A 25,587-nucleotide genomic window follows, 5' to 3' on the forward strand; every position below is an offset into this window, starting at 1 on the left:
GAAAGGCAATTCTAAAAGATTAAGACGTTCTAGTTAGGCACATGGTAACATTTGATGTTTCGGATTTTCAGCCCTCCCAAGTGTCACATTTGTGAGCTCTAACGAATTGGATGTGACGGGTGTATTCTAAAAGCTACCAGGAAAGGCAGTTTGTGAATAAAGAAACACTTAATGTCGCGCCTGCTAATAGATAATGCTGGCTCAGAATGCACAAAGAACAACGTTTCCCACCAGGTACAATAGAATAAACTGATAAGCCATGGCTAGGAGAGCAAAAATCTCACTGCACTCCATGTACATAGCAAAAGGACTGAACATTTGATTTCAGCAGGCTGGATGCTTGGTTTTTTTCTCCCATGAAGCTAATTGTTTCTTTTAATTCCTTGTTATTTCAGGATTTCAAGAGTCTTGAAAGTCAACATTCTATCAATTTCAGTGAAGTTTTCTTCTGAATTCTACGAACTCGAAGATGGGAAGGTTAATTATTATTTTAGTGGAACTTAATTATTATCACAGTGGAAATTTCAACTTAAGAGTTCTAATAATTTTTTACAGAAATATTTTCAGCCACTGCTGTTATACAAGCTTCCTTCTTTCCATACAAAATAAACTACACATTCATTCTTATTTAATTGCATACCATCGTGGTTTATGTCATCAACTACTCAGGGATTTTAATTCCTGCAAGAAATGCAGGAAGGCGGCTCTATTTCTGTCACAGCTGGCTTTATTCACATATAATTGAGAAGCAAAAAGATATGTATTACTTTTTTTTTTTCCTTACAACTTAGGAAAAAATGTCTGAGCACAGTAATAATACTTGTGTAATTCAGACTCACCGAAAAATGCGCCTCCGATAAAAGAGCTATCAGAGCTCTCGGTTTGAAGAATTTGGGATGCTTTTAAAGTATGTCTGACTGGCCAGGGGACACAAGCTCCTCTCTACTTCTTTCAGCAAGGCTGTGTTTCCAGACAGGGTGTTAATGTTTTCTCCCCCAAAGCAAAAAGGCCTCAAGACATTGCCCAAGGCCTTTGCACAGGCCCAGCTGGAAGAAGCATGTAAGAGAATTTCTCCTCGTTAAGAAAAGTGGCATAATCAGTGTCAGGTCTCACTAAAAGAACAAAGACTGAAACTGAAAACAAGTGAGGAGACAAAATAAACACACAGAACTTATGATATCTCCTACTTTTCCTTGGCTGGCAGGAAAGGCTAACAGAAGCAATGAATCCATATTGTACTGTTCGAAGGATCAAGATCCCACTTTCTTATTGTCCATCTCAAAATCCTAGGGCATAGCACAACTTAAACCACACTCCCAATGCGCCAGGAATGTAGCAAAGACTACACCTCCTCAAGTACAGTTCCCTTTGGAGCTCTCCCTGGAACTGGCTGTACTGTTCTTCAGTCAGTGCAAGTGCTTGGTAAGACAATCGAATCCTTTGTTAAGAACTTCCAAAAGGAAACAGAAATACCAATTAGCTGCTATTCTGTCTGGAACTAATTTAATTCAAAGGTGTCTTCTGGTACCTTGGGATATGGTGTGTTCTGCTCTGGAGAGAATCAATCGGTGAGAGATTGATGAAGGGGTGGTGAGGTCAGGTTTGCAAATACAGAACCATCTGCGGAGTCTCCTGGGTTGGTACCTGCAGCATAGTAATTTACAGGAGCAGGTGTTTCCTTTTAATCTACATTTTTTTTTCTGCTGAAATTGTAACTTTATTGAAAAGTGCCTGCAGTTTGTTATTAATATTTGTTGCTATTAATGAACTGCTGAAAGGTTTTTGAAAGTTTTAATGCCCATAATCCTCAAAGATACATTAAAGAGAAGAGGCTGTGATGTTAAATATGTGAGTCAACCACACACATCTTCAGAAAGCTGCAACACGTTAACATAATAAAGCCCAAAAGTCTGGTCTTAAAACCGACTTACATTGTTCAGGAATGAGCCATTTCTTCCCAAATAAGGGTGACTGAAATTATCACAAGATTATAATTTATTTATAAGTTGTTAAGATTTTAATCTATTTTTGTTTACAGCCATAACTAATTATGGAGAAAGGATACTTTCTGAAACAGAAAAAAAACCAAACAAACAAGAATTCCAGCTGGAATTTCCCACCTGAGTTGAGCTTGGTGGGATGAGCACTCTGGTCAGCCCCCTTTGGTTAGGCTCCAAAACACAGCAAAAGGTCAGTAAAGAATATATTTGAATTCAAACTCAGGTTCCTGGCTTTGCTGCACCTCACACTCTGCTCCAGCTCTACTATAATATACATTATCCCTTCTCTGGCCTAGCATCTCTCCACCTGACTCCCACATCATGCAAACTGTCTTGGCAAGGGTTTGAACTTTCCAGCCTCCACACAGGCATTACACCTCCTGCTCCTCACATACCTCCTTCAGCTCCTTAAAACCTCTGCCTCTTCACAATTCTTCAAATGTTCTGGAGAATTTTCCTTGGGTTTGCCTTATGTGTTTTACCTACCTGCAACTCTTACCAGGACAATAATGACATACAGGAAAGTAGTTTCCTGGTTTGGGTGTATCACCAAAAAAGTTACAGAACACTGCAATGTGAATAAAACTTGGGTTTACATGAATCACAGCATTAAAACCCATGGAATATCCTTCTTTGCCAATCAGTGAGGCAAAACCCAAGTCAAAGTGCACCTCTCACTACGAAACCAATAGACTGGAAGTGTTTCTTTTTTCATATTCTGCTTTAGACATTAAATCTAAATGTCTTAGTCTAAAACCAACTTCCTAGGAAAAAAACCCATACACACTATTGACTATCTGGTCATATCCTGGGGGTTTTCTTCTTTCACTTTCCTATTCTTTAGAAATTTTTATTTATAGTTTGCAGTAAACTTCAGGAAATAAAAGGACAGTGACTCAGCAATTGAGAAAAATCCCTTGTTCTGTGTTTTTGTTTAAGTCTCTTAATTAATTTCAAGACAGATTTACCCCTTGGGGATAAAAAAAAATAGATGTGAGAATAAAATGCGCTTAATTGGCAGATTTTTCAGTTTTTAATTGAACTAATTTAATTTTTACCTGACCAAGCATTGATCTTTATTTTAATTTAGGTTGGGTTTTTTTTTTTTTCCACTTCTGGGAAGGTTCCCTCTGTTCCCGGCATGTTTCCCTGTCACTCTGATGAATACTGAGACAAAGAAACCTTTCCTTTCCCAGAACTAACTGCCTCATCTGTTGCTAATTTCCCTTCCCATTCCTTATGGAACACATGGCTCCTTTCTATGACCTCTTGCTCTGCGCACATTCATGAAGTCTTTAATTTCCTCTTCTTGCAACACTTTCCAAAATTAGGAGCAACTTTCAATATATGTTTCTGTCTATTCTCATCTAAAAACGCAAAAGAAATGCAAAGCATTTTCATGACTCATTTAAGCAAACCTGTTTAATGGCTCAAATAAAAAAATGGCTTCCAGTTTTCTTTACATCCCTTTTAGCTCTACATTCATTTCCACAGCAATAAACTTGTATGATTTCTGTTGCTCACCAATCTTGTTTTCCTCCCTCCTCATGGCTATGTGCTTTCCTCCTGGTGTCTACATGAGCTGTGCCTCTGCAGGGGCACAAGCCCAAGAAGCAAAATAAGCAAACAGGCATTTAAATGTGCATGCCTGGGCTCCTGATCTAGCCATGGATTTACTCCAGCCTTATAGTGGCCTGAAGCTTCTGCTGGAACACTCTCACAATATGTAACACTCAAGTGAACAGGAATTTTTGGAATTATATTTCCCTTCACATAATCTGCTCTTGGTTCAACACATCTCAATTCCACCAAGTCTTAATTAAGAGGGCGGCACAAAACAGTCCTGCAAATCCTCTGCACCAGAAATGCTGCACAAATCCTTGGCAAAAAGATGTGAAACAAGGCCACACAAGTTCCAAATAATCTTACTTTAAGTTTGCACTACCTATTTTATGTATTGGAAGACAGAATTTGTCACAACTACTAATTTCCTTTCTGTTAACTGAAAATGTGCACTACATTAAAATAAGTCTTAGTGAATAATCAGGATCACCAGGTCAGCTACACAATATTTCATGAGAATAAAGTTGCTCCTCAGAAAATAAGTGCTCTTTTTCTTGCCATTCTCAGCAGCCCTACTTGTTTTGCATATGGTTGCATGTTTAATTAGCAATCTTTCTGTAAGTGTCTGCAATTAGACAATGATGATTAATAAAATAACTCCTTTAAAGCTTCATTTAGGCAGCAGAACTGCACAATCAGGTATAATTAATTCATCATTAATAAATCATGGCTGATCAACTAATATGATGATTACAAACACATTACTGCATTGCCTTCCACCTGAGCTCTGGTGATTTTTCTATCCTGAAAAGAAACAAAGTAGTAGTCTACTATAGTAAACTATTAAAAAAAAAAAAAAAAAGCTTTAAGCAGCAAAGATATTAGTCTGGTCAGGAAATTTAGATAACAAGCCTCTTTAAAATGTATGGGCCTTGCTCATTCTTAGCCTCTTGAGTAAAAAAAAAAATTGTACTATTCGTTAAACGTGGCTGGTGAACAATAACTGGTTCTTTAGTTCATTTATATTCCTAAGGAAGGCTTTTTTCCCACAAGCATCTCTGATCGTGCTTCAGTCTTTGCCTAAGCCAGCAGGAAGAATTAAAGGCAGCATCACAAGCGTGCAGCACTGCTGCACCAGAAGGTGCACGTCCCCTGCCAGCCAGGGGACAATCCGAGCTGGGGAGAGGACGCAGGGCTAAAGCTGCCACAGCAGCCGGGCTGCCGAGCTGCCTCCACACCTGGGATTTGCACCTGATCACGAGGCCATGTTTAGAAACCATACTGCACCTCCACCAACTTCAGCAAGACTGAATACAGGAGAAGAAGGGGCATTTGGACACTCCTTTTGCTTGCCACCTAGCCCCTGAGCTGAGTGGTGCATTTATATCACATTTTTGGTATGTTCTTTGTAGTTGCAGCAGATAGAACTTTCTATTTAAATCAAGATTCTCACACTGTTACTTGTCCAGCTACTTGGATTTAAGTAGGATGCAAGTAACAAGCTCTGATAAAATTCAAAATAAAAGGAAAAAAGGGGACTTGGCACAACTAAGTTCCTCATGATTTATAACAGGATGATATCCAACTGCTCTTACAGTATTAGACTGTCTTTTGAATTCAAAACACACCACTCTGAAATATTGCAAAGAACTAAAGCAAAGCTTAGGACAGAGGTGACTTGAAAGGGAAAAGAGTTTTAGCTGGAGTAACTGAAAGTTCCATATTCCTAATAAATCCAGTGAAAGACCACATCATGGTCACAAAATCTGAAGCAGTATACTTCATGAAGATCATAGAAGAAACTTCATTCAGGAGAAAATCCTCAGGTTTTGAAAAATAATTGACACTGCTATAACCAATAAAGTTTCCTTTCAGATTCTAATCAACTTTATGTGCATCACAAGGTAAATCTGTTAAATCTTTCTTCTAAACGTTTAATTAAAAGTATTGACTAAGCAGCAGTACTATAATCAAAGGCAATACCATTCAACTTTGAAAAATACTGTTCATAAAAGAGAGCCACAAGGCACATTTCTAAACATTTGTATTTTTTCACATTTTAATTCAAGTAAGTTAATGAACATGGCTGTCACTTCAATATATAGCTGAGAAAATATCATTTAAAAAACAAACAAACAAATTTAGATTTCATGAAAAATTATCTGTATGGGAAAAGTTTGATTATCAAACAGATGCTTACAGTTTAATCCAGGAAGCAGTAAGGGCTTTTAACATGGAATTTGGAAATAAAGAGGAGAATCATTTAAAAGCAGAACAAGATTGCTGTACTCAAACATTTTCACAGGTCAGTGTACATAGGAAGTGGCAAGATGGAAGAGAAGAATACCAAGGATCTTGAAGATCAGAAGTGAGCACTTTCAAGGAATTTTTAAAAATGAGTAATCAGACTTTTGAGAATAGTAGTGATTCACTGGCTAGAGCTGAGTTAAAAGCAGCACAATCAGAGTAATGTGAAGATTAGTGATTAGTGAGAGAAGAGGGAGGTTAGTGCCAGTTCTTTCAGACAGTCAGGTTTCCCTTTAGTACAACAGCCGCTTGCCCCGCAATGTCAACTCTTCCATCGCTGCGCACGGAGATCTTCAGCTCTCCTCCACGGCGGGAACATTGAAAAGCTAAACACAAACAAGAACCCAGAATTAAAAAACTACTATGTATCACAAATCATTTAGAAATCCATGAAAACTCAGTGAAAGGAGGCTTCTGGCTCCAGAAAGCAAGCAGTACCAGAGCAAACAGTGCACCAGGGACACCCTGGATGAATTTCCTTCATGGATGAAGGTCAGCTGAGGGTGTATTTCCAACTAGACCTTGCCTATCGAGTCTGACAAAACTGCTACTTCACACAAGCAGTGAAGGGTAGTTTGCTTTGTTGTAGCAAATTAAGTTTCTTCTGTGTATCTAAGAAGTCTTGAATTCTCCCTTGGTGGGATACAGCCTTTGGAGGGAAGAAGAAAGAACACCAAGCATTATCTGCACGAGAGCGAATAACCATTTTACTGGCACTGAACACCAAAAGTTGATACCGCATTCAAAGAATGTGCCTAGCTAAAGGGTGAGTAAGTTCACAAAGGCAGTGGGAAAAGTCTACAAAGCACCATAGATGCTGCTTCAGCTGTCACAAACTGACACCAAATTCTTACACAGGCAGCAACAGACATTGATTTATAGAATCTTGAAGGTGTAATTTAATACACCTGGACAAACTTGAAGTAGAAACAGCCTTCTGCTTGTTAATTGCTTACAGAACTAAGCTTTTGCCGGAACTATTGAGCCGTACACAGCTGGGATGATGTTCACTTAGCAAGTAGAGCTTCTAACTTGTTTCAGCAGTCTCATTTTAGTTGCACGACTCAACCAGAAAATGGTCAAGATGGCATTTAGAAATGATGGCAACGTACAGATGGCATTTAGAAAAGGTTTGAGTTTTGAGCAGAGTTGCTTTTGTCAAAGGCTCTAAATGGATGAAGAGGCAATAATGTTCAATCTCCTTACTCAATGAACTTCCAACTGCTCCAGAAGTTGTCCAAAGCTGAAGGGCACATCTTTCCTCTCAAACCCACAATTTATAAATTGGCTAGATTGTATTCAGATCCCAAGGGAGCACGGGCCCTCTGACAGCATATATGCTGCATGCTTTAAAACTATTTCTCAGCCACTGCTGCTAAGAAAGCTCTTCTTTGATCAGGAGATGAGATTCTCAGACAAAGCAAGCACTTCAAAAGAGAGGAAACAGGAGCTATTTAGAGACTGAGATTGATACTTTCTGTTCTTTTCCATTTATAGAACCACGAGTTGCTTTTGTCAGAACACCATCTACAAAAGGAGTACTGCTTCAACTGAATATTTTAGACCCTTAAAAGACCCAGGCCAGCTAAAACTAACCAATTCTTATCACCAGGTATGGAGACACACCTAAGCTCTTCCACTCCCACATGACAGCAGATATAAATAAAAGAGATTAAATTATTTCAACACTTCAAAGGTTGGTTGGGTTTGTTTTTTTTCTTCTTTAAACGCTCAAACTCTAGCTCTTTCATGTCAGGACTACTGAGATTGTTTTGATATTGGTCCATTTCATTTTACTTTTCCAGGAACTTCCAAAGTAGAAGAAAAACAAAAAAAAAACCCACAAAAGAAATTTTTACCCAAGCTTATATCAAAATAATAGTTGATAAAGCACTGACATTTCATGCTGTGTCCAAGAGTAAACAGGCACGCATGGAACATTTCAATACCTAGAGGATTCCATTTAACAGCAGCACCTCTGGAGGCATTCAAGCATCTCTGAAGTGCACTCACCCCTTAGATCACAAAGTTCTTGCACACGTATTCCATGCCTGTATTTACCAGGAGTACCTCGTACTACACACACACACAATGTAGATTTTATACGTCTTTTCTATGAAAGCAAGTATGTCCAACTGTACAAACAACATCTAACAACTGAACTCAGTGCTCTGGGCTCCTCTGTGGTCAACCTCACACACAGGGAAGTCAAGGAGCAGCCACAAGGTCTGTGAGGTTGAGTCTGCTGATATCACGTTATCACAGCCCCCTGCATTCGCACATCAGCTGGTGGCTTTGTACAAACATCATCCTGCTGGTTTGGAGCTTCTCACCAGCCTGGATGGAGCTCAATGACCCTTGCTTAACGAATTTAAGGACTAATGGTTTTTCTATGTAACGTCATCAGAATGACATCAGCTCAGGAAGAAGTGACACTCTTGTAATAATATTTAAGAAATCACTAGTATTTTGCTTGAATTTCTAAACCCTATAGAGGAATGCTGAAAGAAGCACTTGTCCCTTAACCTAAGTGAAGATTTCCAAGACTTTTTTTTAATCCTAAGAAAGAAGGTGGACAAATCTGGCGATTGAAGGAGGGAAACACCTCTCCTTTGAAGAAATGTTACACTTGTGCACAGACATGATGTTGTCAATCTGTGTGTTGAAATTACTGGGAAAATACAAAAGCTGCAATGAAAACTCTTGACTTCATGAGAATTCAAATTAGCAAAAACTTAAATACAGATAGATTTTTGTACCTTAACGAAGCAACTTCTGTCTTTTTGTGTGTTTTGTTTCTGTTGATAATGTTGGTGGTAATTTTTGTTTAGTTTCTAGCCCTCAAAAAACAACTTTTAAATCCTATAAACCTGTTCTGTACTGGAAGGAATCAGAGAAGTTAAAGACAGTAACAAGAAACAAATTTCCCCACAAATTAATATAGTTGTCCCAAGTAAATTGGTATAGCAAGATTCCCCTAGCTTAACCTGAGCTAAAAACTGTCCTGGATAAGCCCTTTCTCATCACAGTAATTTGGGAAGTCCTCTCTAATTTCTCTGATTGTATGGAACTCCTTATGCATGTTTATAAATGTTACCTTAGAAATACGACAACACTGTGAAGGGCTGGGTGCACAGACAGTTGTTATGCATTCACTAGCAACTCTGGAAGTCTATAAATCTGAGAGATTATGATTTTTATACACTGCAGAGACTCCTTAAATGAAAGAAATGTAAGGACTGATAAAAAACCCTGATCTAACCAGCAGCTTAAATTCAAGGACATGTACCCAGCTTCAAGAAAAGATCATAAAGTATTTCACCTCGCAAAGGTACTGGAAAATTCTCTTTGTAGTTGGTGAGGGTGGTTGTTGTTTGACAACTTAGTCTAAAAAAAGTAGCAAGAGAACCCAAACACAGGAAATTAAGTCTGGTGCTTCAGCAGAGCTGCAGCTGACCTCCTCCCAAAGGCCTCAGTAGCCAGAGAGATCTGACAATAGATTTAATGTTCTTCATTTTTATATTATTTTATGTGTAATCTATTTGGGAACTAACAGATCCTTCATTTTATGGAAGACATTCTTCCTTTATTCTTGCAATAAGAAGTATCAGATATTGCAGAAGCTACCACAGAGGTTACTAAAAAGCCTGAAGGTGCTCTTATTTATTAATAAATGGTGATATGGAATGTCCTTGAATCCCAACTATCTTTTCCAAATAATCTCATTAGTAATAGAATTTGCTCAGTACTACCTGGGACCTCTCAGATATGTAAGGAAAACTTACTTCTCATAAACACACATCAACTTAACTTGTCCTATTTAAAGCAGTTTCATACAATTTCTACCACAGAAGAAGTTTGAGGACATATATGTATGGAATAGGAATTCAAAAATCCAACACAAACATATCTTGTGGACAGACAAGACTTTTTTTGTGCTAAACACATTAGAGAAGCTGATTACAATACCAGTTGTAATCTTGGCTTGAGCCGGTTTCCCTAAAAGAGGAAATGGGACAGTACATACAAAATACATGAAAATCCAAAACAGGTAGAAAGTGTCAATTTTACAGACAAGACAGAATTCCAGTTTAATTAAGTACTTAAAGAAGCAGTGTCTATAGATGGCATGGAGAGCTCTAAATCCTCATTAACACCCAAAAGTGTCAAAATCTCCTGAGAAGCAGCGGGTCTGTAAGGACACATTACGAAAGATATTTTTTCATCTTCAGAAGATACGCAGAGATCCCATCCCCTTGCCCCACCTCCCTCCCCAACATTATTTAAGCTATCACAGATACTGTGTGGCGTAAATGCAAATACAAGATCTTTGGGACAGAATGCTAAATCTTTCCTTCAGTCCATGATGGAGAAGGTCCTTTTCACAGTGGACCCTTTGAAGACTTACCATCCTCAAGAAAATCCATTTTCAGGTTCATTTGAGCAAATACAGGGAGGCTTGTATTCAGGGTAGCTGTTTACGACAGTTTAGTTTTATCTTTTAAAAAAAGTGTTGACTTTTACGGACAAAGAACCTTATTAGATCAAGTATCCAAGCTGCGTTCTAAACTGAATGTGCCCAAAGGCCTGTGTGCAGAATTGCCCCCTGTCCCCTCGTGGGGAGGCAGGCAGGGCATGAGGATATTTTGTATTGCTCCTCTTGTTCATCTGCTCTCTGACAAAGCACTAGACACAGGAGAAGCAAGGAGTTACCCAACACCTCCTCACCTAGCACTGTCATATGTTAACAGCTTCTCTTGGCTTTCTTCCACCAGGTTCTGAAGTTTCTTGCTTAATAACAAAGAGGTGATCTAATAAGCATATCTCATTGATTGAATCAAAACACATACACAACATGCCCTGAGATTCACCAAGCTTCAGTTAGGATGAAAGGTCATGAGAACTAAAACCCAAAAGCCAAAATCAAAACCTGACCGCAGAGAGTTATGATCCAGAAACTAACACCTCAAACTCCCTGGGGCATGATGCGTCATGGTGGTGGATAGGAAAGGTGGTGGATTTCTCAAACATTACCTCACACATCAACTATTATGTAATATTCTATTCACCTCGAGGAAATGGATAGGGAGTTATTGCTACACTTTGGATTGCAGTAGTAACACAACCTTTTCTTTTCTAGTGAGTAGATTTACATAAATGGACAGCTTTGCCACAGAACAGTTTATCTTACCAAGCATTTCTTTCTTCCCCAGCTGCTCTGACCAGTAGCTGCTTAAAACAGCATGAGCAGATCCTTAAAAGAAATTGGAAAACAAAGTACAGAATTAAATTATAATCGCTACTTTACAGAGTAAGCATAGTCAAAATGTAAATATCATAAATCAAATGCCACATGTGTTTAGGGTAAAAAAAAGCCCAGAGTCTGCACAGCAGACAGAACTTAAGGCTTTATAATTTCAATTTATGGTAAAGCAGTATTACTTCCACATCCTTCAGCTTCAGTGGAAATCTTGTTAGGTGAAGGCACCATCATTTGCCACAACCCTCAGCTGACTAATAATTAAATGGCACCTAAGCAAAGGAGCCCATCCTGCAGCAATCACCATCACGCTGAGTGCAACATCAGAAGGAGAGACAGGAACACGTCCTGCTGCCCTGAGCATGCAGCTAGCTGAGCTCCCACAGGCCTGAGGACAGCAGCAGGAAGTGTCATGAAACCAGGGAAAATCTCAGGTGAAATGCATTGGAAAAAAAACCCAAACAAAAATCCAGATCACCGCAAAAAAAGAACACCAACAGAAGTGGATATAAGTTTGCACCGCAATACTCACTGAACTAGTACTGAACGAGTCTCTCACTTTTCTCTAAGTGTAATACTTGAGGGAAAAGGTCTGAAAAAGGCACAAGAATATCTGGCCTAATGACAGCAAGAAGCTGATTTGATTTCTTCTCTGAATGAGTTGGCCTCAGTCATTAAAGTTTTTAGTTTAATGAGCACTCCTGCTAGCCATATAAACCAATAATTTATAAGAGACTCCAAAGTACAAAAACAGATTAACGAATTTTAATAAAAACCTTTTAATTGAACTTAAACAAAAGTATGATTTGCTTATCATACAAACACATACCTGTAACAGGGTCTTCCAGAACTCCATACCAAGGTGCAAAATATCTGGAGTAAAAATCATGGCCTTTTCCACTGGAATTTCCCTTGACAGTGAGTATGAGTCCTTTCACTTTTCCTGTCTTTTCAGCTGACAAAAAGTGTTGTGCACTCACTTTCAAGTCTTCCAACACAGACCTTGAATATAGTGATGACATTTTAATAGCCTATAGTCTTTATTTTACATGAATGTAAGTATCAAAAAGGAAAATAAAGCTATGGAATCATCTTCCCTACAATTCAAAACCAGCCCTAAAATATTAGAGGAGACAAGATTCCTAACATTGTCCCCCCAATGGTATTTGACAGAGAATCACCTTGAACCTAATACACTCTGAATGAGCAGAGGAAAAAAAACTCAAGCCATGAGGTTCCTATTTATTTCTGAAAACAGAGCATCCTGAAATACTAGCCACAAAAAACCAAAACAACAAACCACCAAACCCCCCCCCCCAAAAAAAAAAAATACCCCACACAAAACTCACACTTTGTTTCAACATTTTACTCACTGAAAGAATTATTGCCTCGCTACAGAATGTACCAAGTGCCCCACCACCTTTCAGAGCAGGAAAGTAACTGACACCGTGAAGGTTTTCATGGCATTCTAAAGCCATCTACAACTGACTGACACCTCCCTACAAAACAGTCTGAAAGAGTGAAATAATAATACTGAGCTGAGAATATTTCTTTTTCCCCATTTCTCCAGACTTTAACCATTAGTTAGGCCAAACTTCAAGTTTGCAATAATAGTAATTTGGCCTGATTAAAGAAGTTACGTTTTGGCAGAATATACCTAAATCATACCTGAATTAACAATGAAATCCAGATGAGCTTTGGAATAATTTGAATTGGAATTTCCTCTCTAAAGCTACTTATGGTGCTATTAAGCATGTGTAAGCAGATTACAGGCCAGTGGAAGTAAGAATCCCTGGCATTCTGTCAATGTGCCCTGAACTGAAGCAGGACTCCCAACTTCCTGCCAGGTGACTGGATCATATTTAGACTCACATGGATGGGAAAAACACACCGTCATTAAAACTGTTTCCTACACCTTCTTCTCTTGAAGACAGATTTCAGAATGATCTTTTTCAGCTTTGCGGCTTCAATAAGCTCACAGTAAAAGATAAAATTTTACACAGACATTTAAATCAGAGGATTTTAATCTCTACCTGATTTAAAACTAGATAAAAGAGCCTAGTATGTAAGGAACAGAGAATAAGCAGGCCAATTCAATTTCTGCATTCTTGATCAAAATAATGAAAAGCGTGTAAGATACCTTTCATAAGTATCACTGAGGCGGACTAAGAGTTTCTTTGTGTCAGGAGAATAACGGACATCTTGAACAATCATGTCACCAACAGCTGCCTGGGGGAAAATGTAAAGGAGACAGAAAAAAACCCTCATCACTGGAATATAAAGTATTATTTCCTTGGCATTTCTGTAGAGCACATTCCCTGCTAGAGGAGGACTTATGCAATGTCTTCCACGCAACACTCAATTACACACAAGCAAGAAAAGCAAATGCACCAAGTACACGAATGGATATGGGTGAGTTGCAAGCCCCACATATGTCAATTTGGGAAGAAATGCAGGACCGAGAGGAGGGCAAGGACACAGACTGCCCCCTTATGCACACAAAAGGCTGAAAATGCCATTGAAATAAATATTGACACTTGGGTCAATGGTAATGGGAGGCACAGGTTCAGCTGTGGCATTCTGGAGAATTACATTCTCTGACCATTACTGACTCACTACTGAGAGCTTTGAAGTTTGGTGTTTCAAATTCAGGAGTTCATTGAGCAGTGCCTTGCCACCATTTGTTACCCATTTTAATATATAAAAACAAGCAAAGCTATTATAAATGGTTTTCTAAGACAACTGACGAATTCTTCTTTTACCTTTATTAATTCTTCTACTTCCTTAAGTTCCTGAAGAAAAAAAAAACAAAACCACACACTGTAAAAAATGCAGTTTGTAAGTATGTATCTATGCAACTACAGACAGACACATCTACTGACACACACATACAGACACATACTTTCCTTGAAAGCCTCTCAGGAATAAAATTTTGACTAACCTGGGGGTAGGCTGTGTAAAGTGGCAAGTCCAGGACAATATGATCTTTCACTTGTCTGGCCTTTAGTTCCCCACTCAGTGTCACAAACGTGAGAACTGGATTTGTATTTTCTAGAGAGAGAACATTGCAACATTATCGAACATAAGAATTTTAATCTAAATTATTATATAATGGGAGTAGTTCAGTGGATTCACAGGAAGTTAGTTATGCAGCTCAGATATATCCAGGGTAACTCTGTACTCTGGGCCAAATTCCCAACTAACTCAATAAATCCGCTGAGGCTAATAAACAGAGCAATTGTCAGGGAATCATTCCTGCATATGCCTAGAATGAATGGGAATGTCCTTTTAACAGAAAGAGCAATATTCCCTATTCATCAATTTCTACTCTACCTCTCCCAGATGACATTTGCATATTGAGCACTTTTCTTAAACAAGAGTAATAGCAGGGCACTGGAATCAGAGGCATCAGAATACAGCCTTGTAACTACAGAGCAGCAGTAAAAGGCAATACCCAGGCTATCCCCATCTGTGTTCTGCAGACATTCCGAATGTTCCATTGCCTTTGTCTCAAAAAATAGAGGTGTTAATTAGAAGTAAACGTTCTAAAAAGTTATAGTAACACATAGGTTGTGAACCTACTTTGTACGTGAAATAACACAGCAGCTGATGCCAGAGTAGCATGGCCACAGAGAGGGACTTCATTGGCTGGGGTGAACCATCTGAGGCCAAAGCAGGAACCTTGAAACAATAAAGGTTATTTAATGCTATCAAGTGGAAGAAATCTATTTCTTTATCTCAACATGCATATCTTCAATGATGATGTTTCAGTTAATCAAAATGCACGTTACAATCAGTTTTGGTCCTAAACACACTTTTAGGTACCCATTCTGCACTGATTTTTCAGACTAGCTGTGCGTTTTGAATCAGGTCAACAATGTTTGCATGCTGCACAGATTTTTCTTTGTCCTAAAGAGCCCTTATTTAGAAGATAAAGCCTCCATGGCCCTGTGCATGATGAAATGCTGCAAAGGCATAGCCATGATCTGTATACACCTGCAGGCTGGGTTACCATTTAGAGCTCCGAGATGGTTTTGTTGGTATAACAGAGCCTGTGCTGGAGTTAGCTCGGTTGTGAATCAATTTGCTTACACCACCAGTCAAATCTGGCAAAAGTTTCTAATGTCTACTAACCCTTCATTGCACTAGAAAGCACATTTCTATTTGCTGTTTTAAAAATTTGGAACACAAACGTATGACACTTGGTTCCCTGTAACTTTTGCACACACATTTCGAGTGAATAATTACCATACAAACAAAACTAAAAGTGGAAAAGAAACGATTTTTTATTTTTTTTAATCCAAATGAGTCTCGTCTACTATGGAAAATTATTGCATCCAAGTCAGTCCCCTCTAATGAAAACCAATAGAACCAAATTCCTCTGAAAGACCTGTGTACCTCCTGGGCAGCTGTGTGGGTGTGAGGCCACAAACCAGCCTGTTGGTACCAAAAGCACTATCATGATAAAGAAGCTGGCATTTTGTATGCCGTCAGATATGGATGACTTGAAAATAAGTGTGCTAAACATAGTGCTAACATGAAAATTGAAAAGCAGTATCACTTCTTGCTCCAAGCAATTAGCCTAACCCTAAAATAAATTCCAACTGTTTAACAATAGGAGCAACCAATTACAGTTACTACTATCCTTAATATTTTTAATTACAGAGACTGTAGAAAACCCTACTCCCTGTACAATCCACCAAAGAGCAAAGGCGATTAACAAGACTCCTTAACCTGGAATCTACGTCCGGACTAGTGGAGTTCCAGCTCCTTGGCTCAGGCCACCACACAACTGTCAAGTCAGCCGATTCAGCACACTGATTCAGCCGAAAACTAATCCCCAGAGTCAGTCTGAGTGAATTCTGCATTTATGTGATGTTTCTATCTCAGCCAGTGTCTCTCCAGTTCCTCTCCCAACATGTACACCTGCACTACCAACAAACTCCAGTCAGCTCTCTCCATTTAAACCCAGCAAAGGAGCAGCTTCAAGTGTCAGGTTTGGAGCACTCCAGAATTCCCAGCTTTGCTGGAAACCTGCATTTTCCAGTATTGGCTCCACAGACATCCTTGTGACAAACTCAAATAACTTTAGAGTTACACTATAGTGATGATTCTCTAAACAGCCAAGACAGACTCTACTCACTTTTCAGTCCTGTGCATACAGAATGAATAAGTTCCATCTCTATTCTTCAGCTTGTATAAGAAATTATCACAGGATATTATTATTAATAAGGGAAATATTAATTGAAAGATAGTCTGCTTGGCATTTTCTTGCTTATTTAGTAAAAGGCATTAAAACAAATGGTCTGAATTCTGAATAAATATGTTTCTCTTGTAAAATGAAATTAAGCACAAATACTTTCAAGAATCCACATGCAATAGTCTTATTATGATCTTAAGATACATCACAACTTCAAGATTTTGTTTTGCTGTCTTACAAATTAGAACCATTCCTTATAAAGGGACCCACAGTGTCTTCCTATTCCTTTGTTAGCATTTTGGAGGGTAAACAGAACCACTAACTTTTGGTAAAGTCATCTCCAGGTTTCAGTTTTCTGATGAAAGCTGTTTCTGAAAGGTTCATTTCTGTTGCAATTTTTTGGTGCAAATCTTCATCTAAGTCCTAGGGATGAAATAACAAATCCAATCAAGAGCAGGCCAAAAAAATGCAGAATCAAACTTCCTGTCAAACACAGCAATTTAATCTTCTACTACAATAAAACACAGATTCAGTCTTAATTCAAAATACTCTCTGAGAGTAAAATAAACTTTAAGTGGGACAACACGCTCCCCCCGTAGAAGCTGAGACAAACTGGAAAAAAAAATTAAAATAAAATTAAAAATACAAATAAACCCGCTGAAGGTCACGATGTGCCAGTGAACATTGATCCCAGGACACCCAAGCCCCAGGGATTGTATAAAATTCTCCTTGGCCCAGGTTCCACTCCTCTTTCCCCACAGTTATGCTGACTGGCCAGGCTGGAGAATCTGATCTTAAAAATATTGAAACTCAAGTGAAACAAAGTACTGCCAGGTTCAGTCTCTGGGAGATAAAAATGTGCCCTTTTAACTTGAATTACTTCCTTTAATAATTAATCCTTTTCAGCCAACAATCCCACACTACAGCTACAAACCAATAACTGATTAGTACACTAGAGCTGTACTCGCAGGCTGAATTCTGCACAGTTAAACAACATCCTAACATTTTACAGTACAGTCACATTCCCTTTATCCCAGGAAAGGTTCTGTCAGTTACTGTAAAGATCCTAGACCAGAACAAGGGCCAGTAAAAATGTTATTAAAAATAACTTTTTTTAAAAAGTAGTATGGAACTTTATTGAAATGCTGCCATCCTGTGGCACCTCTGAAACACAGAAAGGACTAGTTTTGCCATTCTTGCAATTCTCCGGATTTTTTTCTGTAAAGCATCTGCTGAGACTCTCGAGGAAGCAGAGAACAGTTATTTTGCACGGCTGCATCACACTTTCTTTATTCTTAGAATAAAATGCTGAATTAGGATCTCAGCTTTAGTTGACACACTAAAGCCTTTACTCCCAGGAACTGCAGAAAAAACTTTTTAAACGTCTGCATTCCAAAGTCACCATCCACGTTAGGTGGCCTCACGATATCTTAATGCAATAAAGTAAAACTAATAGAAAAATGCAATTAAAAGCTCATCATTTTAAAGCAGAGATCATTTTGAGAGTATTTAGATTTTATGGGGCCAAAAATATCTCAGAAGAGAGATGCTCCCAGTCACACATTTAGCTGACCTGGTAGACAGGCAACATTGTATGAGATGGAGACAGACTCAGGAACATCTGGAAACGATTCGTTGTCATTACAAGCTCTTGCCCTTGGCTACTCTACATATATTGTCATATTTACAATTTTTATCAGGAGTTACTATACAAACAATACAAGGCCTGTAAATTCCTAATCCATCTTAATTAATTATTTTTGTTAGAAATCAATGCCAATTAGTAGCACCTGTTCACAACACCCTGATGAGGATAACCATTGTCCACTGCACCAAAACTACCATGCAACAAGGAAGCTATAAAAACTGGACGCTTAAACTTGGCTAAAGCTGAATCCAACAGACTCGTATCCTCGTTTCTTTCCAGAGAAAGAGGGAAAATGAAGGAAAAGAAGGAAGAAAACCCACACCAAAAACACACCCCAGTTTAACCCTTCTAATGAGTACTGATTCTGTTTTACAGCATTACTTTTCAGATTTCACTCGGAATCCCTCTTAATCCTCGAGTCTTTATTCTGAATCATTTTTGAAGAAATTAAGCCATTTGACTAAACTCAAAATAAATCCAGTCTACTCCTTAACCAGGCATTTTTAACAGCCCACAAAAAATTCAAAGGTTGTCTTGTTTGACATCGTTTGGATGAAAAAAAAAAAAAAAAAAAAAAAAAAAAGAGCAGCCCTGTGCTAATTTCTCTGTATTCTGGCGCCACAGCAAAAAAACTTCTGGAAAACAGAAGTCTCGAGTAAAGAAAGCAAAGTCTGATCCAGTGCTGAGTCCTTTAGAGTACCTCAAAAAACACTGCTGGGGTTCTTTTAACTTACATTTTCAAGCAGACAAACTGCGGCAGGGTTTCCAGAAAAGGGCCGGTTTGTAAACGCATCGACCGTAACCACCGCGATCCGCATTGCTGCGCGCACCCGCTCAGCCGCAGGCCGGGCTCCGCGGGCTACCCTCTAACCCGCTTCACCCAAATCGACAGCACAACGCCAAGTTAATGTTTTCCTCACGGCAGGAGGAGCCAGCGGCCCCATCCCGTCACTCCCTAGCGGCGACACGGATTGAGACTCCTAACTACGCCCCTGGCGCTTCGCACCGATTTTTTGTTTTGTTTTGTTTTTTGGGGTTTTTTAAATTAAAACACAGATTTTAGCCTCCCTCGCCACCAGCCCCTGAACATCTCAAGGCGCCCTTTCACCACAGTGCCCGGGCCGGTCTGCCCCGCACTGCGGAAGGCGAGATCCTGCCCGGTTCGGCAGCTTTGCTGAGGAGACGCGGGCAGCCATTGCGTAGGCCCACACCGGGCGGCCTTCCTCATCCCCGCTCCCTCCCATGGCCGCGCCGGGGCAGGAGGACACGCTGCCCGGGACACAAGCCGCACGGAAGGCCGCCCGCACCGCGGCCGTGAGGCGACGGCGGCGCCGGGCCCCGCCCGCGCACGCGCGCGCCGCACCCCCGCCCCGGGCCGCGCGCGCTCCCGCTTGGCGCCAAAACAAGCGGCGGCGGCCGCGTGACCGGGGGAGGAGCGCGCACGCGCCCGGGCGGCCCCTCAGCGGAGGAGGCGGCGAAAGGAGCGGGCGGGAACGCCCCCCCTCTACCCCGCATGCGCCGTCGCTCCCTCCCCCCGCTCTCCCCCCGCCAGTCGCGCGTGCGCGGGAGTCGCCCAGGCGAGCGTGAGGCGGCGCGCGGCGCGGGTATCGCGATAGTCGCGCGGCCTGGACGCTCCGCTGCCCGTGGCCGCTGCGCAGGTGTGGGCCCGCCGGACGGCTCGGCTGTGAGCGAGGAGGCGCGTTCTGCCCGGGGCGAGCGGCTGCCGGGGCACGGCCAGGCGTGCGCGAGAGGCTCGCGGTGAGCGGAGAGGGCGGGCGGCCCGGGCGGCGGCGGCGGCGGCGGCGGCGGGGCCCGCGCGGGGGTTTGGGCGGGCGCAGGGGGCGCGCGGCGGCGGTCGGGACCCGCCCGGCGCGGGTCGGCCCGGGCCCGGCGCGCGCCCGCGGGCGGGGGAGGGGGAGGCGGTGCGGAGCCTCGTTCCCGAGCGCGGCCGCCATTTTGAGCGGCGGAGCCCAGGGCGGCGGCGGCGGCCCCGGGAGAGCGACGGGCGGGCGGGCTGTCCTGGGGCGGTGAGGGGGCACGGGCCGGGCGGAGCGGCGCAGCACCTCCGGGGCCGGAGGTGAAGAGCGGGACGCGGCCGGGGGGCGCGGCGGGAGCGGGGCGGGCGAGTGGCGGGCGCCCCGATGAGGCGCGGTAAATGGCGGCGAGGAGCAGGCGGGGGGTCAGGGCCGCGGTGTCGGGAGGACGGCGGGAGGCGGGAATGGCGATGGCTCCGCGCCTGACGGGGTGGGGATGGCGGTTCCCTTTGTGGGCCGGTGGCGGTGCCCCCCTTCACACGCCCCCGTCACACGCACGCCCGCCCGCCGCCCCCGGCTGAGGGCAGACAAAGGAAGGCCGCCTGGTTCCGGCCCCTTCCTCAACTGTCACGCTTCAAGGGAAAAAAAAAAAAAAGAAAAGAAAAAGAAACAAAACCCACAAAGCTTTACGGAGCGGATGTGAAAGGCATTCCGAGCGTTATGTGCGTTATGCCAAGCTTTATGAGCCGTGCCTGCCCACGTGCTGCTCGCCCTCCACGCGGTGCTCCCCAGTGGCGGGGGCTAAATCCCCTTGGTGGGGGTTTGTGCCTCCTTGGGCTGTGTTTGGATCCACAGTTTCAAATCCGGAACAGAAATAAAGCTCGCGATCCATCGTGATAGTTTTCTGAATAAAACCTAACAGATTTCTTTCTAAGGGAAGGACTTAGGCATGGACGGAAACTTAGGGATTTTTTTATTTCGGTTTTGTTGGGTTCTTTTAGGATTTAAATTAAATAAAAGATGGACTGGAGTGGAAAACACAATGGGCCCAATGATACAACCAATGACGGAACAGTGGTACGACTCCGAGGCCTGCCATTTGGTTGCAGCAAAGAAGAGATTGTTCAGTTTTTCCAAGGTACTTCCAGTATACTCGAAGTGGAGTGGGTTTCTTTAGAGGATTTTTGTGTCTTTTACACGTTTTTTTTGTACACGTTTAATTGCTGTTAATGGGGTGGATGGGGAGGGATTGCGTTAAATTAGTTTTTCTGAGTAAGATTTATGCCTGTAAATAAAGCACAGATAACCGTAGATGTAGTCGAACACAAAATGTATCTGATTTTGTCGAGGTGGGAAACATACCGTGCATATTGGGATTAGCTGAATGTTAGCATTTGGATCGGTTAAATTGCTTGATTGGTAGCTATGTCTCTTCATGTAACTTAGGTGGTTGCATTTTTGTATAGTCTAAACAGAAAAGAAGTACAGCTAAATCCATAAATGTTTAATGAAAGATCACGGGCTTGTATTGTTGGGTGATGGGGGAAACAAGGTGGTTTTCTTTTTCGTTGTTGATGTTTAGATATGCTTTTAAGTATTTGCTACAGATGGGAATGTTTCAGCCTTTAACACTGTTCCCCTTGACGGGGTTATTTGTCCTTGGGTTAAAGGGTTGGAAATCGTGCCAAATGGGATAACATTGACGCTGGACTACCAGGGGAGAAGCACAGGGGAGGCCTTCGTGCAGTTTGCTTCAAAGGAGATAGCAGAAAATGCTCTGGGGAAACACAAGGAAAGAATAGGGCACAGGTGGGGATGGAGAGTTTGGGATGGTGTTAAATCTTTATTTTTGGGGGTTGTGGGTCAGTAATGCTTTTGGGGGGTTGGGGACCATTGGGGAATTGGCTGTTTTTAAGAATTTTTATAACTGATCCTAAGTTAACTTGGGAAATACGGTAGATTTGGGGGGTGGGGGAGACAGTATTGCACTGGGTAGTTTGCTAAACTCAGAAAATTGTTTCAATCATGCTTGTGTCGGGTAATTTGCGATAAATGCTGCTATAGCCAGACAATGTTTCTCAACAGTATGTTTCTCATACTGCAAAGACATGTTTTAAGCTTAATTCGTACAGCTAGAATTTTCACATAGTAATTTTTGCCACTCTAAAGTGTGGGTTTTTTAAAACACTTAAGATTCTTACGGTTTTGAGGAGAAACTTAAGTTGTATGGCATTTCTAGTCACTGCTATTGGCTTGTACGTTTAGCTCTAGAAAATGTAGTATGGCCTTTTGTAAAATTCACGCTGCTTCTGCCTGTGTTCTTACTGGTACCTTAAAAATCCTCTTTTATTAGATACATTGAAATCTTCAAAAGTAGTAAGAGCGAAATCAGAGGATTCTCTGACATGCCAAGAAGAATGATGGGACAACAGCGACCTGGACCATATGATAGACCATTAGGAGGAAGAGGGGGTTATTATGGAGCTGGGCGTGGAAGTATGTATGACAGAATGCGTCGAGGAGGTGGTGGATATGACGGTGGTATGTTCATCTAATGAACACAGGTTCTCTTGGCAGTTTCATGTTTCTGACATACTTGTCAAGAAATAAGAGATGGCAGTAGCTGTAATGCCCCTTAGGTTGGATGTATTTGTCTGGAAAAAGCTTGTAATGTATCAAAATGTGTGACTTAGTGTTTAAGATGAACGTTAATAATAAGGGAGCTCTTTTCATTAGAATCAGATTTTTCCGTTTGCATGTTTCAGCCTGCGTTATATAAAAAGAAATGTACTTTTTGCACCATGTTCAGAAATCCAGGTTTGACAGTCTGCAGAGGCTGTTGGCAAAGTGCTGGGTGCCCAGAGACTGCAGAATTGAGTGTTGTGTGTGCGTTGCTCTGTGAATTCTGAGCAGTGATGTAATGGCTCCTTTCCTTCTCTCCACTGCACAGGATATGGTGGCTTTGATGATTATGGTGGCTATAATAACTATGGCTATGGAAACGACGGCTATGACGACAGAATGAGGGATGGGAGAGGTAAAAGAAATTATTAGTTTGTCTGAAAAGGTTTTCCTGTTACTTGAGTTGCAAGACACCGTATTTCCAAGGCAGAGATAATAGTTTCTTTCTGCTGTTTGGTAAAGGAGGCTGTTTAAAAAGGGGAGGGGATTGGGGGATCGTAAGAAAAGGTAAATAGATTGCCCAGGAGGGCTTCTGGTTAAGGTTTGGGTTGATCTGTGGGAGGCGTAAACACCGTGCGTTCACTGGTATAATTTAGTGCTTTCAGCAAAAGACTAGTGATGACTTTTGGCTTTTCATGATCTTAGAGGTGTGTGGGTTTTCTTGGTTTGGGTTTTCCAATAGGCATGGGAGGACATGGCTATGGAGCTGGAGATGCAGGGTCGGGGTTCCATGGTGGCGGTCATTTTGTTCACATGAGAGGGCTGCCTTTCCGAGCCACGGAAAACGATATTGCCAACGTAAGTACCCCGGGGGAGAGGGCTTCCTCCTGCCAGCAGTGTGCGTGTCCCTGTCTGTCCCAGTCCAAACAAGTCACTGCTACACCTGCACAAAGTTAATGAGCTTTTATAAAGCTACTGTCTGAGGTGGGATTACCAGCAAAGCTATATTTAACATTAATCCTTGCACTCTCTGCTGTTTTGTTTCCATAAAAGGTGTATTGCAGAGACAACAGTTGCTGCAGTCAGTATCCTCATTTTAAGGCTTTCAGGATTTGTTTAAGCTTCTCTGATTTTGTGAAAATGACAGATAGGAAAGTTCAGTTGCTTAGTTTGCATATTTGTTCGTTGACCTAACACTTACTTCTGGAGGGGCGGAGTGGGGCAGGCTGTAGGGAGCTGTGTTGGCTTGGAGAGAACTGTATCCTTCCCGTAAGAGATCAGGATGGCAGATAAAAGCACCTCCACAGGATTTGGAGAATGCATTCTGGTGTTAGTGCAGGACGTGGTGTTGTCAGGGGAAAAGCTTTCCTGGGATCTGGGGCCTGGTTTGAACATGGCACATCTTGGAGAGAGGCTGTCTTGCCTGTTGCACCTATATATCACATATGCAGAGCTCCATTCTTAAGCTGGTGTTCGTTTGCCTTTGTGGCTGGTTGGTTCACTTAAATGGAGATGTATTTTCTTGGGCCAGTTTGGTTGTTCCATTTGGGGTAAACGCTCTGTGACAGCAAGGGCCAAAAGTCCGGCTGTGATCCGGAGCAGTGAGGAAGAGCAGTGTGATTGACAGGCAGCTTTTCTTGAATTCCATGAATGCGTCCTTGCTTTGGGAAATCTGAAGAAGCAGAGCCAAATGAAAACCAACTGATTATTTTGCTGTCCAGGATGCCATCCCAGTGGATTGTGTTGCTCAGAGCAGTGTGTGTGTGTGTGTGTGTGTGTGGGCAGGAGTTGTTTGTATCTTTGCTTTCAAATAAAGCTCCTCAGGCTCTGTAGCTGCAGCTCTCTGAGCTGTGTAGTAACAATGGGTTGTAAACGTAGGTTGACCTGATGTTGAATGTCCCACTACCACCAAGTACTGCTTGAGAAATGAGTGGTTAAATGTAGGATGACATTGAATTAAAGCAGCACTAACCATGGGAATGGAAAAAAGTACCTGGGTTGAATTCTGCATTAACGTGATTTGGGTTTTAATTTGTTTTTTCTCTAGTTTTTCTCACCATTGAACCCCATAAGAGTTCACATTGATATTGGAGCAGATGGGAGAGCTACTGGAGAGGCAGATGTGGAATTTGTGACACACGAGGATGCAGTAGCTGCCATGTCCAAGGATAAGAATCACATGCGTGAGTGTCGTGTTTGCTGCTGCCTGGCCAAGCTTGAGCAGGCCTGTGAGCAGCAGGTCCATCCTAAGGTTTTCCTAATTCACCACATGGCAGACTCCCGCGTTTGTGGCCTTCTGTCTGCTCCCCGTAAGGGGGGGTTGCTCTGTATGTCTGCTTCTGGTCTGGGAAACAAAGCTGAGGCTTCTTTTGCTTCTTTACAGAGCATCGATATATTGAACTATTCCTGAATTCCACTGCTGGAGGTGGCTCTGGAATGGGAGGCTATGGCAGAGATGGAATGGGTATGCCTCAATTGCACATTCAGCTGATGCTTTGCCGAGTCTAATGCGTTCCGAGCTTGTAATGTTGGACTTTTGGCTTTGCAGATCAAGGTTACGGCTCTGTTGGTAGAATGGGAATGGGTAGCAATTACAGCGGTGGATACGGAACTCCTGATGGCTTGGGTGGATATAGTAAGTACAAGTTCTCTTGGAAACGTTCGCGGGGAAAGTGTGAATGTCTTCTGCCAGAGGAGACAGGGGTGGTGGGCTTTGGGCTGGGAGAAGGGAGAGAGGGCAGGGGTTTTTTGAAACCGAACCTCTGGGGGCTTTACACTCTGTGCTACTGCAGCAAATGCTGGTTAAGAGCGGTAGTGCTGGAGTGTCGTCGGTGTAAGCTGTCACCTTCAACCAGTTGTTCTGTATTACCCATCCCATTTTTTCTCTCTTTAAGGTATGTATGCGTGACCTTGTGTCAATTGTTTGCAGGTCGTGGCAGTGGAAATAGTGGAGGATACTATGGGCAAGGCAGTATGGGAGGAGGAGGATGGCGTGGGATGTATTGAAGGCTAGCCTTGCTTCTGCAAAACACCTTGGAAGAAACAGTCTCTGGTCTACTAGACTTTCTTACAAAATTTAATTTCTTTTGTATTTTAAGAACTTTATAATGACTGAAGGAATGTGTTTTCACAACATTATTTGGTAAGCAACAGATTGTGATGGGAAAATCTGTTTTCTGTAGGTTTTATTTGTTGCATACTCTGACTTTAAATAAATTTTTATATTCAAACCA

General features: G+C 41.9%; 2 protein-coding genes across 4 annotated transcripts; one reads left to right on the forward strand and one right to left on the reverse strand.

Moving 5' to 3' along the window:
• Positions 1–5,594: 5,594 nt before the first annotated feature.
• On the reverse strand, positions 5,595–19,243 carry PBLD (phenazine biosynthesis like protein domain containing). The gene is made up of 9 exons (XM_066191837.1): positions 18,713–19,243; positions 16,654–16,753; positions 14,713–14,811; positions 14,072–14,181; positions 13,893–13,922; positions 13,271–13,359; positions 11,960–12,132; positions 11,062–11,124; positions 5,595–6,196 (listed from the first exon to the last, which is right to left on the reverse strand). The coding sequence occupies exons 1-9, from the start codon at positions 18,794–18,796 to the stop codon at positions 6,084–6,086; spliced, it is 861 nt and encodes a 286-aa protein (XP_066047934.1). The 5' UTR covers positions 18,797–19,243; the 3' UTR covers positions 5,595–6,083.
• Positions 19,244–19,536: 293 nt separating this feature from the next.
• HNRNPH3 (heterogeneous nuclear ribonucleoprotein H3) lies at positions 19,537–25,587 on the forward strand. Of its 3 annotated transcripts, none has more exons than XM_066191841.1 (10): positions 19,537–19,736; positions 20,734–20,870; positions 21,403–21,541; positions 22,086–22,228; positions 22,683–22,769; positions 23,097–23,212; positions 24,402–24,537; positions 24,738–24,818; positions 24,903–24,989; positions 25,284–25,587. In XM_066191841.1, the coding sequence occupies exons 2-10, from the start codon at positions 20,753–20,755 to the stop codon at positions 25,358–25,360; spliced, it is 984 nt and encodes a 327-aa protein (XP_066047938.1). In that variant the 5' UTR covers positions 19,537–19,736; positions 20,734–20,752; the 3' UTR covers positions 25,361–25,587. The 3 variants fall into 3 exon arrangements, with proteins under 3 accessions (XP_066047938.1, XP_066047935.1, XP_066047937.1); XM_066191838.1 differs by having other exon boundaries at positions 19,538–19,736; positions 22,086–22,273; XM_066191840.1 differs by lacking the exon at positions 19,537–19,736 and adding an exon at positions 19,970–20,055 and having other exon boundaries at positions 22,086–22,273.

The sequence above is a fragment of the Chamaea fasciata genome, unplaced genomic scaffold (assembly GCF_029207755.1).
Source record: "Chamaea fasciata isolate MVZ Bird 193981 ecotype frontalis unplaced genomic scaffold, bChaFas1.0.hap1 SCAF_9, whole genome shotgun sequence".
In the NCBI taxonomy this organism is placed as follows: domain Eukaryota; kingdom Metazoa; phylum Chordata; class Aves; order Passeriformes; family Sylviidae; genus Chamaea; species Chamaea fasciata.